This window comes from Gallus gallus, chromosome 2, assembly GCF_016699485.2.
Source record: "Gallus gallus isolate bGalGal1 chromosome 2, bGalGal1.mat.broiler.GRCg7b, whole genome shotgun sequence".
In the NCBI taxonomy this organism is placed as follows: domain Eukaryota; kingdom Metazoa; phylum Chordata; class Aves; order Galliformes; family Phasianidae; genus Gallus; species Gallus gallus.
The window spans coordinates 83171880-83185801 of record NC_052533.1 but is presented as its reverse complement, the minus strand read 5'-3'; the positions used below and the strand labels follow the sequence as shown (position 1 = coordinate 83185801).

Sequence of the window (13922 nt, the reverse complement as noted above, 5' to 3'; positions counted from 1 at the left end):
AAGGACAACAAGGCTTGTGAAGGGCTTGGAGAATATGCCCTGGGAGGAATGACTGAAGGAACTGGGGCTGTTTAGTCTGGGGAAGAGGAAGCTGAGGGGAGACCTTATTGCTCTCTTCCAATATCTGAGTGGAGTGAGAGCGGGGTTGGTCTCTTCTCACTGGTGACAGGTGACAGGATGAGGGAAAATGGCCCCAAGTTGCACCAGGGTAAGTTTAGATTGGATATCAGGAATAACTTCTTTACAGAAAGGGTTGTTAAGCACTGGAATAGGCTCCCCAGGGAGGTGGTTGAGTCACCATCCCTGGATGTGTTTAAAAACCATTTGGGTGTGGTGCTCAGGGCCATGATTCAGCAGAGGGTTGTTAGAGTTAGGGTAGTATGGTTAGGTTGTGGTTGGACTCCATGATCTTTAAGGTCTTTTCCAATCTGAGCAATTCTATGATTTTATGATTCACAGTTGCTGCTTCCTGAACCTTTGTCTGGAAAACTAGGTTTGCCCTGCACAGCAGTCAGCTCCCTGTACTGAAACATTACAATGTGAGTAGAAGATTGTCAAGGTTAAAGCAGTCTCCACTGTCTAGTTTTACGTGTTCAGTTCTGCAGACGGGAGGAAGGACAATAGAAAGTCACTATTCAGGAGTGATTTTATAGCCTTATGGTTGTGCCTCTGGTTTCCCCTCTCACAAAAAGATTCAACTAGTTAGAAACACTTCAGTTCTTGGTTTTAAAGGTCTGTGGATTTTTTAATTATTATTATTATTATTTTCAATAATTGTTTATTTTAAGTAAGGGAATGCTATTTGAGAAACAATACCAGCAAATATATTGGAAGACTTAAAAGCAGTTCCTGGCAGGGGAGGATAGCACGTTGCAAATTCTACTGATAGTCTCAAAGATCAGCATGTAACCTTCCTGGATTTCCTATGCTCTTACACAGTAGTTTTGAAAGGTTCACTTCAGTCAGTTTCTTACTTAATTGTAGGATCAAAGTAACTCAATTCTTAGATCAAAATATGGACAAGTTAGTACCTTTTGCAGTGAAGAGCTTTGCATTAATCCATCCGTTGCTACTATGATTTTTATAATCCAGTCCTGTGTAAAAATACTTAAATACTTCCATCTTGTTGATGGAGAATTTGTATTACAAAAAAAAAAAAAGTGTTTGTAAAATAGGTCTTGTAAATAAATTTTTATATTTAAGTTGTGCACATGACTTCAGCTACTGTTCTGCTTCCTGTAAGGCTTATGCAAAAACATGTGGGTATCCATCTATCTGCTGCTCTGCTCTACTATAGGATGCTAGTTCAGGTCAAATCAGGAGTACATCTTTGAAGTGTATCTATCTGCTAACTGTCCCTTCTTACTGTGTTTTTTATGCAATATTGAATGGTTTTAGAGTACATAAACCACTTTTTTTTCTAGCTAATACAATAGATTTTGGATAAAAGCAAGGAAGGCATGCTCTGATGTCCCAGCTAACATGGTCCTACTAGTAATGGTGATGTGTCCACAGCACCATTTGAATTAGTCTGAAGTACACATCCCCGAAAAGGCATAAGGTAGATGTCAGGTACCAACCTTCCGTTATTATTCACAGCAGATGCATTTCTCTATGCTGTTCTGCTTATGAAGAAGCAAAATTGCTTCTGATGGGATTCCGGGCAAAGTATTTGTGGGTAGGCCAACAGTCATGTACACAAAGAAGAATAGAACTCACCCAACAGGTGAAGGGGCTCTCTGGCCATGCAGCATTCCTACTCAGGAAGCAGCCCAGGTCGGAGACAAGCTCTTCTCTCTGTGGCTGGCCCTCAGACTTACTTTTTCTTACTGACTTTTCCCATGGTAAAGTACATGCCATTCCTTAGTTTACAAATGTACTTCAAAATACTGGGCAGACATAGTTTTGATATTCTCTATCTGAAGTACTTTTTGTGTTATTCTTAAGCGTCCAGTATAACTTTTTCCTCTGTTCCTGGACTGCCACAGAATCCATGCACTGGAAAACATACCTATGTATGTGGTGTATACATGTATATGTTATATAGGTAATCACATTTCATTGTGTATGTATACATATGTACAGACATTCATCTGGCGCACACGTCAGAGTATATTACATTCCTGTACTTGATGAAGGTTAATTGTTGGCTGCAACAGACTATTACTGAGCCTCCCTGTTAAATGCCTCCCATGCAGTGTTACTCATTTACGCATGCACAGCTGGAAGACCATCTCTACAGAGAGGAAACAACACTGATTTCAGTGAGACCACCATTTTACCAGGACTTTGTCAAGCAAAACAAAGAAGACCGAGAATTTAGCATAGACCTTTGGGTACAGTTATCTTCGATACTAGAGGCATGATAACACATATTGAAAATGTTACAAAATATGGCTTGATATAACCACCTCATCTAAAGCTTATTTATTTTGAAACATCATTTTGAGTCATTTTCCCATTTTTATATATTGGGAATCTCAAACTGTCATAGCTCAAATAGCACATCGCACCCAGTCCCCACTTCAAAGAGACACAAAGTTTGATGAAGCTAGGTGGTCTATCAGCAATATTTCCTTTAAAAATAATTAGTTTTAGAAATAAGATCCCAGACTTCTGAAAATTTTCAATGAGAAGAAGCAAAATATTAAGTTTTTTGTACAAAATGAAAATACAGAGAGTAATGAACTTCAAAGTTAATACTAATTATGTCCTCAGCGTCACTACCTGGTTTTGGTTTCCTCTTAAGTACAGGCAGCAGAATTGCCACTACATAAAATAAGTTTGAATAGGCAAGAAATAATAAACAGTGATTTCAAAGATATTTTACAACAAGGTTTTATTCTATTAAATATGAAAGAGCATAGATACAGGTGTTATTTTGAGGACATAAATTACACAAGGATTACACAATCTGTCAGAAGAACACAATAATGAAACATCTTTACATTTCAAACTTTTCTGGTTAGCTTTTAACAAACGTGTCTATTTCTGTTGCAAACAAATAACAAAGAGTGCTATTGAACTTCTGCAAATTCCCACAAAAACATCATGCTTAGTAGGATACTTCAAATGTTGTAAAGATGAAATTAGAATTAGATTTCTAAGTAACACGATGGAAGAGATCTACTTAAGATAAATGACACACTGAAATAGGAGCTGAGACAAAATTGGTCATTCATGAAAAAAATATATATAATTCACTTTATTTAGACATTACATTTGAATCTGCTTTCTTTACTTGCAGGAATAGTCACTGCGATTATATGCATGAGCAGTGAGCAGAACTGGCCCTAAATATTTATAAACGTAGCAGCCAAATTTTAGACGTGCTGGTTTCCTATTTCACCAATCTTTCCAATAAGAAAAAACATGAATCTATTCATTTGCTCACGTTTCAGAAGGTTGAAATAGGATTCGTCCTCTGCAGAGAGCCAGTCAAGCCTACATGCGGTCTCCAAGTTCATCTGTGCAGGGGACTACTGCATCCTAGACATGTAATTGGGGCAATCACTAAATGACCAGACTGAGCTGCCACTGGTAAAGGAGAGAATATTAGTCTGTTAAAATCCTAAAACATTATCTTTTAAAACTTCAGGAAAACAGGAATGTATATTTGTTATAATGAAAGATCTCTGTTTGACATTCAGAAGACTACTCACATAAAATACATAATAAGCATGACATTTGGCTTGTGTTCATAGGGATTAGCTGAGGTGCTTCAATGTATATAAACGTTAACTGAGCGCGACAGACAAGCTAATGTTACCGCAGTATATACTTTAATTTTCAAAAGGAACAATGAAACACAGTTTCTAAGAATCATAATTGTTATAATTAAGGGTTTCACATTTACTCCTAAAACCAGAGAAGTGGGGTAATGTTCTTGGTAGATTTCAAAACATTTTGCAAAAATACAGCTTGAACCTGCAAACACTAGAATACACAAGCAGTCCCAGTGACCTCCAAGGTGAGCATTCTCATGTGGCAAAGAGCTGCAGGATTGTCTTTGCTTTTTTTTTTTCTCCTCTCAAAGAATGCTCAATAAAAGTGCAATACAGTGAAGCAAATAATCTGATCATTAGGATTTATTATTAAATGAAACATGTTCAGACATTTCATATTTGTGCCTTTCGTAGGGTGGGCATTCTGGTGCGGGTAGAGTCATACCACATTAGAAGAGATGGGCAGGGTACACCCACATGTTTCACAGTGTGGTAACACTCCCAGAGTAGTTCCACTGTATAATCCCATCAACAGGTAAAAAGCATTGTGCTGCTCGGTTTCACACTGTGATTTCCATTTTGACAAGCACTGACATTTGTTTTGCTTCTTATTCCTACTCAGGCATTTTCTTCCCCTTTTAGCTTCTAGGCACTCACTTTCCCCACCCAGCCTCTTTTCTTCCTGAGATGTCAGAAGTATACACAATAAGCTTTGGAACCTGAGAATTTGGAGGTATCTTTTGATACTACAGGACTGCATTTGTATCATACCATGTTATCTCCTATTATACTATTGCAGTTACAATATATATCTTCTAACTAGTTGATACACAATGCCTTTCCCGTAGAAATAACAACAAAAAAAACCCAACAACATACCATTCAGCCACTAACATAAGACACCTGCCGTAAGAGTGACGTTTACCTTTGGTAAGTCCTCTTTTCCAAACAAATTTTGAGGGATAATTTCCGAAAGTACAACTACAAAATACTCCTTGAAGTAAACAATGAACACAGTAAAATAAAGAAAAAAAATATGTACATAAAATAACACTCTCTCAAAATTAAAACATATATACATCAAGAAAAAAAGTTGAGATTTTTCCTAATTCTTTTATCAGTTCCGTATTATCTTTAGATAAGCAAAATTATTACAAAGATAATGCTACAAACAGGGAAAACAAATCTAGTGAAGTAAGTGTTGTATCTTTTTAAATGCTCTTGAGAAGTCAAGGAAATTCAGCATTCTGCTTCATTATTATATTTTAATTAAGGTAGTAAAAGAGTCCCAGTGTGATGCGCAGCGTTTCATACGGAGGAGTGGGAAAGGCAGCTAAGGATCCCTCAATGGAGAATCAAATAGAAAAGGTTCTGCCTCCAATAACCTAAGATTTACAAATTAAGGAAAAACCTTGAAGGCAGAACAGCAACTTTCAGTCTTTCCAAGACCTCAAACTTCAAGAAGTCATTCAGTAAATAAGTCTGTTTTTTTTTTTTTTTAAATTTGAAGCCCCAACTCTATCCCAAGAGTTCCCACAGATGAAGCTGAGAAAAAAAGTCTAACAATTAAGACAGCTGAATCTTCCTTGAAAGTCATAACTGCCTTTGTATTCCTATGAAGCTTTGGAACTCAGCTTTGGAATGGAAAATAATTAACATACTCTTAAAAAAATATGGAATATGATTTTGATTATAAGCAGAAACGGGTATGAAGTTCATTTTCAACAACAAAAAAAAATAATAAAGAAATACAGAAACTTTCCCAAATGTTGACTTTTCACCAATTTATGTTTTACTTGTAGCTATTCCAGACAGTACCAGTTTCTCCTTCAAAGTGGTACATTAGAATAGATAGTTTAAGTTTGATATATTCCCTCTGGTTTTGAGTATCCATGACTTAGATCCTTCAATGGGCTCTAGCGAGCCATGGCACCGCATTTGTCATCACCTCTGGGTACAAATTAAGATTTCCACGGATGGGATTCAACAGTGAACTCACTATTTACCCTTCCTGTTCTACAATTTGTTTTATAGTTCTTAATGGGTTGTATTATTCTAATACTTGTAATAAATTCAGTGCTATTCTTTAGCAAAGCTGAACTTAAATCACAGCTGTAATGCACATACACAGATTTCTACAATTTACAAGCTCGGTTTTAACAAATTGCAACAGAAATATTAAAACTGCATAAATATTATCTGCATGTTCATTTTCTCAGCATAAATGTAAGCTGAAAAGATGGGTAGAAGTGTTACTTAATTTCATATATTAGATCTAAACTAAAGGAACGCTTTTCTGGATTAACAATAGTTAACTTACACATTTTGGACCATCAGTGAGCTCACATGAACTACTTTCAGCATTCCTTCCTGTCAGCAGTTAGAACTTGTGATGACATTAATATTCTTACATTGCGTGCTGTGGAATGCTTGGTCAACAGCTTGGGTTTTTTTTTCCTTTCTTTTTTTTCCGCTATTGAACTGAAGTCTAATTCATGTCTTCCATGAGAAAAGCTAATTGGACTGGGGTGTTTATGTGCAGGTGTAAATATTTTGAAAAGAAATGTTATTCTACACATAGAACGTTCCAGGGATTGGCCCTGTGGAAGTCAAACAGAAGTGACAGATCACTCTCCAGCATCAAAAACTTAATTCCAGGACTATTCTGAATCACTGTAGTTTTTGAAAAGGAAAAATAGATTACTTTTTAAAATTTGCTTTCACGTAGAAGATAAGCCTGTGAACTCTAAACTGAACTAATGCAAATCCATGAACAAAATGCTATTAATGAATACTCAGATGATCCATCAAACTCAAAACACTTGCAGACTAGGTTTTTAAGGTCATCTAAATGCCAAAGGATACAGGGAGGCATTTTTTGAATCATTCCTCAACAACTAAATGTCTAATTCCAGATGACTGAAAAACGTAAACTTCCTGTCAATCCTCTACATGCCTGTCTATATCTTTGGATTTTTAAGTGAAATTAAAAGCTGGTGCATCATACTGAAACAAGGAATTTTCACAAGCTTGAACACCTGTAGATGAGTATCACATTTGTGACAGGCAAAGGGTTCGTTGGTTGTGTTTGTTGTTTTAAAATGCACACTTGGCAATAATTTTCCATACTTCAACTCAAACACTGGCCTGAACCACCTCCTCTCTTCCTCATGAGAAAACACCATCAAGATCTAGAAATGTTTGCTGGAGAGGTGGAGATAGGACAATGGAAGCCTATGCTGATCCCTGGGGTTTCGCAGTGGAAGAGGATGGCTTGGCCCAGAGCTTCCATACAGCTTACCACTTGGCTGTGCCATGCAGCTGCATGTATAAATGGTATATAGCATTGTCAGATTTAGTAATGTGCATTTAACAATTGGGATCGTTCACAGAATGACCTTCCAATTTAATTAAAGTTGTAAAATGCCTCCACATTTCTGGAATTAACCTTTTTAGTCTGAGACAGGTATTCCAGAAAGGGATTACGGTATAATTGAATGGTTCCTCAATTTAGAAACTAAGCAGATGTAAAAAGAAAAGTTCCCATTTTGAAACCTAATTAAAATGGTCAATTGTATAGTTTCTTTTGCTGACTTTTAAATGATAATAACATATTGCAACATTTTGAGTCATTTAAAGACCTACTCAGTCTAACATGATTAATGTTTTCCAGCACAAAATTGGTTACTAACATTTACATCAAAATAAACCACCTGACTTATTTTAAGATTGGGTAATTTAAATATAATGGACAGTAAGATTACTTTCAACTTTGCATTAAATTGCATCAGTCTTGCAAACATAAGCTTGTGGTTTCCATGTTTCACTCCCTCACTAGCAACTGAAACGTTTCAAGTTAGAAGTATGCTTTGATAACACGTTGATCTACATTAAATATAGGGTATATAGGAAAAAAATCTTAGCAAGTTTTTTGTTGTTGTTTTTTTTTTTTTTTATAGGGCACCCAACCAAAATCTGTACAAAAGATAAGATAGTTACCCATTCTTTAATATAATAGATGCAGATGCCACTTTCTATAAATGTACCCTCATGTTCACTTGCCAATAAAATAGTAAACAAATCAGCTTTTTAAATCATTTTTTTAATAAATTATTAGAGTATTTTTACTGACGCTCTCCAACAATATACAAAAATAATACTACAAGAGTACCAATCAGTCTGACCTACCCCTCATTTCACAGAAAAGTAGAGGTTACGGAAGGGTATTCCTGCAGTCAGTCATCACTGTAGATGTCTCCTGCAAATGGTAGGTGTACGTGGCTGCCCGTGACGTTGGGAAGTCGAGAGAGGTCAGGCAGGTTCTGGATGCGTGTTCTGAGTTCTTTCCGTACTTGGGACACTCTGGCTAGCTTGCGTTTGTATTCCTGTAATGTAGAAGAATTCATCAAGAGATTCATTTATAAATAGCATCTCTTGTCTTTACTGCATTTAGCATTTTCCAAATTAAAGTATTAAAACTTAAGGTATTAAACTTAAGCAAGTTAGATAACTGAATATCCTTAAATAGGAGCAAACCCAGAAAAATGGATTAATTTTGGAGGTGGAGGCATCAGCTCCGGCATATTCTCAGCATCTGACTTAGGGAAGGTAAGTACGGCATTTTTTTTTTGCTTTGAGTATTGTAAATATATAAATATTAAACAAGAAAAACAATCCTAATTAACACAATTGCACATCTTTCCATGCAACTAGTAGAATGGGATTACTCTCAGAAACTCCATTAAGGACAGTTATAACACACACACATTCCACTATCGCTCACAGAGTATGAGAGGATAAACTCACTGATGTCAAAGAAGTTACTGTCAGTTTGTACTGATGAAAAAACCAAAGCCACCAAATACCATCTGACCAAGATGAGCGCCACCGATCTGATCATTCATAATTATTTGGTATTAACGTTCATAATAAAGACCATATTGTTTCATTGATTTTATGAATCTAACCCTGAATTTTCAGAAACTTCATGAATTGGAGACTGAGGACTTCACATTGTATTGAAACACAGATCAAACCAGTTGTAATTCATACATGATTAGAAGGCACTTTTTACATGAAACAACATTATTCAAGATAAAGTATACTAGACATAATGGAGAAGAATAGCAGCATGTATAAAATAAAGACAGTTATTCCAAAACGTAAGAAGATCAGGTTGCTGTTTATAGGATCATTTACACACAAAAGACCTGAAAACATTTTTCGCTGGAGACACTAAGCATTAGCAGGCAAAGCATGAAAATATACTGTATTTTGTAACATATGAAATGTAGGTGCTTTCTAATCTGCTTGCAAATCTTGCTGCAGTTAGGGAATAGCTGGGAATAACAAGAAATAGTTAATCTACAACTTGGATAATCAGCCCATGAGTAAGATCTCATGATTATAACCACTGCAAAGAATTAGTTGAAAAATTCTGTATCATCCCATGAAAGTGCCACACAGTAAATACCAGAAATTTGCAGCAAGTAGAAAAAACACTGTGCACATGTCTGTAGAAGGCCATAGACTTGGTATTTACAAAGCCTAAACACAAATCTAAACATTTGTCTATGCTGTTAATGGACCGAAGTAAAAAGAAAGGACAAAAAAAAGACATTTTGGTAGTGTAGAACCCCATACAGCAGTACAAATGTTACATAATTGAGCACCATCAAATTACTGGACAAGCTCCAATACGCATAAATAGAAAGCTTGCTGCTCTAAGCAGCAGTGTGACCCTCTTCCCAAAGGCAGTAATAGAACCACAAAAAATCTTAAATTCTTAATGAGAATGTAATGCACTTCTTAAAATAAATAGAAAATAAAATTAAAACTCCACATAGAAAGAACAAAGTGCCCCTGAACTAGGATAAATTCCTTGATGTCACCAAGGTTTAAAATGTAATAATTACATACAGATCGGTTCTATGAGTTAATAATAAAGATGCACAGCCTGCAGAACTTTAGACATTTGGTGACTGTATTCAAGGCAAAGCAGCATTCTTTCATGGTGCAGATGATAAAAAATACCTTACAATTGCAAGTCTGTTGTTCGTAGGAAAACAGTTACTTGTTCTCATTTATCCAAAACATCCTCACTGGTGTAAGTGATTTCAGGAAATGGTGGTGGAAATAAAGGACTATATCCTGACACTGTGTCCTCACAGTCATAGCCAAAGGCAATTTACCGGGCTCAGTTGAGAAAGATATCCTGCAGTACAGAGAAGATGTGTGGAACGTTGTGCAGAATCAAAATGCTCAATAAGCTTAAAATCAGTTTAAAATAATAAAATATTAACTATAAAATAATTCCAGCACTTAATCCCTGTGAGTGCTGTCTGATTCCACACAGAACTGTGAAGCAGTAAAATAGCACCCCTCCATAAGTTCAAAATATGATGCTTGGCAAATATGCACCAATCAAACTTAACAGCTATATTCTCTCAGGACTTTACCACAAAACCTGAAATGTGCCTTAAATTAGACTACCAGCTGCTTGACTCCATTACACTTGTCTTTTGCCAATAATAAATTATTTTCCTATTAATATCACATTTCTGACATCCAGCATTTTCCATATAAATTTCACCTAAGACTTACTGCCTAGTGAATATCAGCTCCATCAATATTACTGACAGTAGATTCCCTTCTCAATCTCATTAATTCAGTTCTCCTGTGTACTAACCCAGCCTTCTTCCCTGGCTAACACCTTTAGCAATACACACTCCCAGGGAGTCAAAACACATTCCAGGTGCCTTCCTAGAAATAGAGACCACCGAAAAACCTTGGTGAAAGCCACAGCGTTACTACAAGACTAAAGCATATAAAAAAAATAAAAGGGCTTTAGATTTCACTACATTACTAATGTACCAAAAGCTAGTAAATACAATTATAATACAATTCTGGTAATGCAAACCATATGTCAGATCTGTGACTAACTTTATTTGACAATTCCCTCCTGGGGTAGAAATATTATTCACCTCGTCCAAAGCACATTTTTTCCTTGCCCTTCCAAACCCGTTCTAGAAATCAGTGAAAATGACCAGTTTTCATGAGTGGAGAGCAGGTTCAAAAGAGGGATAATTTTGAAAGTATGACCTAGTCGTTTTGAGATATTTTTAAAGGGGCTGCTTTGCAGAGTTAAACTCTAGATAAAATTGTTAATCAATTCTGGAAGAGTTTGCTTATATACTTCAAAGGTTGCTGATATAGTCCTGTTATTACCTATGTAGTCCTGGATTGTGGGAAAAAGCAAGCGTTAAGTACTCAACATAAGTACTAGCTGCACATACAAGCCTTATATTTGTACCATATTATGCATGTGTATATAAATCCATATTCCTAAATATATATGCTGAAATTTTGTCTTGGCAATTGAAGCAGAAGACCATGAATGAGAATAAGTAGGGTTCTTTTGATACTACTGTTCCATTGGAAATGCTGAATGCTATACAACCGAACAACAATTTACCCATACTGTTGATACTCCTAGCTACAGAAACCCTCATGGAGAACTTCAGGTTCATCTTCATTATGTTAATTTTAACATATACTTTACATTACCTCTATGTGAATGAGGCAAGATTTAAGCTATTTACTTCAAACAGTCAAGGACAGACAGAAGTAGAATGTTTTCTTCTGCCACGGTGTGCGTATTTTCCATCACTGGCTGTCTACAGACAATTTTATTCCTAGGATATAAGGACGACTGGATGTATAGAATTATCTTTAGTTTCTTCAGTGGCCTAAGCTAAGCTTACTTTCAAGCAATATTTTTTGTTACTTGCATTCATAAAATAATGAGATAATGAGAACAACTTGTTTTGCTAATTGGAATTCCAGATTCCTGCAGTGTCCGTTACTTGACAGTGTCGAATATGGATATTTTGTGAATTTAATGCTAAGAATATATGGAACCAAGATCTAGACCAACAGCATTCCCCTACTGAGAGGAAAAAACAAAGCAAAAAAAAAAAACCTGAGTAATTGCGGATACTACTAACATGAAAACTAAAAACATGGTAAGGCCAAATAGGCTGTATACTCCATAGCGTAGTTTCCTTTCTAACTTGAATAGGTTGAAACAGATCTTAACGTAGAGTTTCTGCAATTATCTTAGAGATGTGCTACAGCTAAAGACCAGCTACTTGGAACGTAATGGCTATGCGTTCCCTTCTCAACATTAAAATGATCCCGACCTCCCATCTTATCACAACTGCTACTGTGTGCATCAAAACACTGTGTGGCAGCAAATGCATTAAAAGGGAAAGAAAAGCAAACAAACAAAAAAATCTCACCATGCCTGATAGTAAAGGAAAAAAGATTCAAAGAGAACACGAATAGTTCATCTGCACTCTTGCCGGTCATAGGAAAAAACAAACAAGCAAGCAAAGAAACACAGCAGGTAAGGTGGAAATCACCACTTACACCATACAGGGCAAAAACCAAACCTAAACAGGCTAAAAAGAGTTATCAAAAGTTTTGGGCATGAGAACACATATGCTCCTGTGGTGCTGGGTACATTGGTTTGAGACCACTGACTTTCTAGGCCGGTTCCAACCTCTCAAGCTCAGGTGCAGAAACAGGTGTTGTACCACAGAACAAAGACTTCTCACAGGCTGCGTGCATCACTAACAACCTGTGAAGGTTCAGACAAAGGCAAGTACATCCTGATATCTCAATGTTAAGGTTCAGACACACAGCAGTTATGTATAGGTTAATGACACATCCAGTCGGGGCTTTTTTATGAAAGAAAGCACAACTAGACTTAGAGTTGCCAGGTAAGCCTTGCTATCACTTCAGAAAATATAAGAGCAGAGCTAAATTGTGTGCTGTCCTTAAAAACATGGCATGACTCACATCACACACCAATATCATTAAAAGCTCAGCTTATTTGTTAAGGATGAACAATATACAAAAATAACTTATTTAAAACACTGAACCGAGTCTGAACAAATCTGTATGCACCACACACAAGCAAAAGGTTTTGAAAAAAATCACATAGAAAAAGACTGTCTTGGATAATCTTCCTTTATCATTACTATTTTTGCCTCAAAACAGATTTCTGGAAGTAAGCTTCCACTTGCCAGTTTGCCATCCACATCAGTTTGCCATCAGGCCTTACCACATTTGGTGCAAAATAAATAGCACTGAAACAATGACCAGCAGTGACTGCTTTGGATATCTCATGTCATCCTATGCATTGTCTCATGTATGATATCCAAATTCTGCTCTGTATAGATTTACTAATATTCTTGTAGGTTTTCTACAGGCATACTTCACCATTACAAGACACTATTTGTTCTTCAGGAAATGTCTTTGAGCTGGTAACGAGAGATTAAAATCAAATGCATCCTCTAATTTTGAGCATCTAGGGTTTTTTTAATAATTAAAATTGCCAAGAATTTAACATTTCAAAGCAATTTTTTAAAATTAACTTAGAATATTATAGACTCCTCAGCTTGTTTGCAAATGAAGCAACAAGAAACAATGAACTCAATGAAAACAATGAACTTATGTCTGAAACACATAAGCTAAATTAGTGACCACCTCAGAGCCTTGATTAAGCAACTTCTGATGATAAATGAAAATACACTACAGATCTTCAAACTACACATTTTACCAAGACATTTCCCACCTGAAGGGTAAGTATCAGAAACACAAAGACCTTCACAGTGGTCACAAACTGTTCTTCCCATTCCTTCAAAATACAACTACCTTGTTCATCTCCTTCCAGCCTAGTCTTGGGTCTCACTTACTCCAGTCTTTACTCCTAGTCTCTATCCCCATTCCCCAAGTACTCATCCCAGAACAAATCTTTGTCCAACACGGCTATTCAATGCCTCTCTTACCCACTGTTATGCCTGTATTCTCCTCCTATATGTGAATTCCTCCCTCTCCAGTCCTGGCCTACACTTACCACTTGGTCTGTAGGCTTAGGTGCTTCTGGTTCCAGTTCCATGTATTTCTCCGCCATCCATTATTCAGCCTGTCCCTGTTCTCTGCCTACATAACATCTACATCAGATGATGCTTTGTTTTCTTGGTCAGTCACTTCCTCTCTTCTTAGCGAGCTGATCTCTTTTTTTCTTCCATGGCCAGGCTCTGTACTCTACTCCATTATTTACTGTAACAACTAGTCCTGATTCCTTCTTAATCTCCGTGGCCCCTGGTGCCAAGCTCTAGAGGCGCTTGT

The 13922-nt window shown here is 36.5% G+C and overlaps 1 protein-coding gene across 1 annotated transcript in view; it reads right to left on the bottom strand.

Annotated features, from left to right (window-relative positions):
• Positions 1–2822: 2822 nt before the first annotated feature.
• RPRD1A (regulation of nuclear pre-mRNA domain containing 1A) overlaps positions 2823–13922 on the bottom strand; it is a 47367-nt gene continuing 36267 nt past the window's right edge. The window contains exon 7 of the mRNA XM_015282325.4: positions 2823–8110. Coding sequence (XP_015137811.1) covers positions 7961–8110 — 150 coding nt within the window. The 3' untranslated portion in view covers positions 2823–7960. The remainder of the gene's footprint in view (positions 8111–13922) is intronic.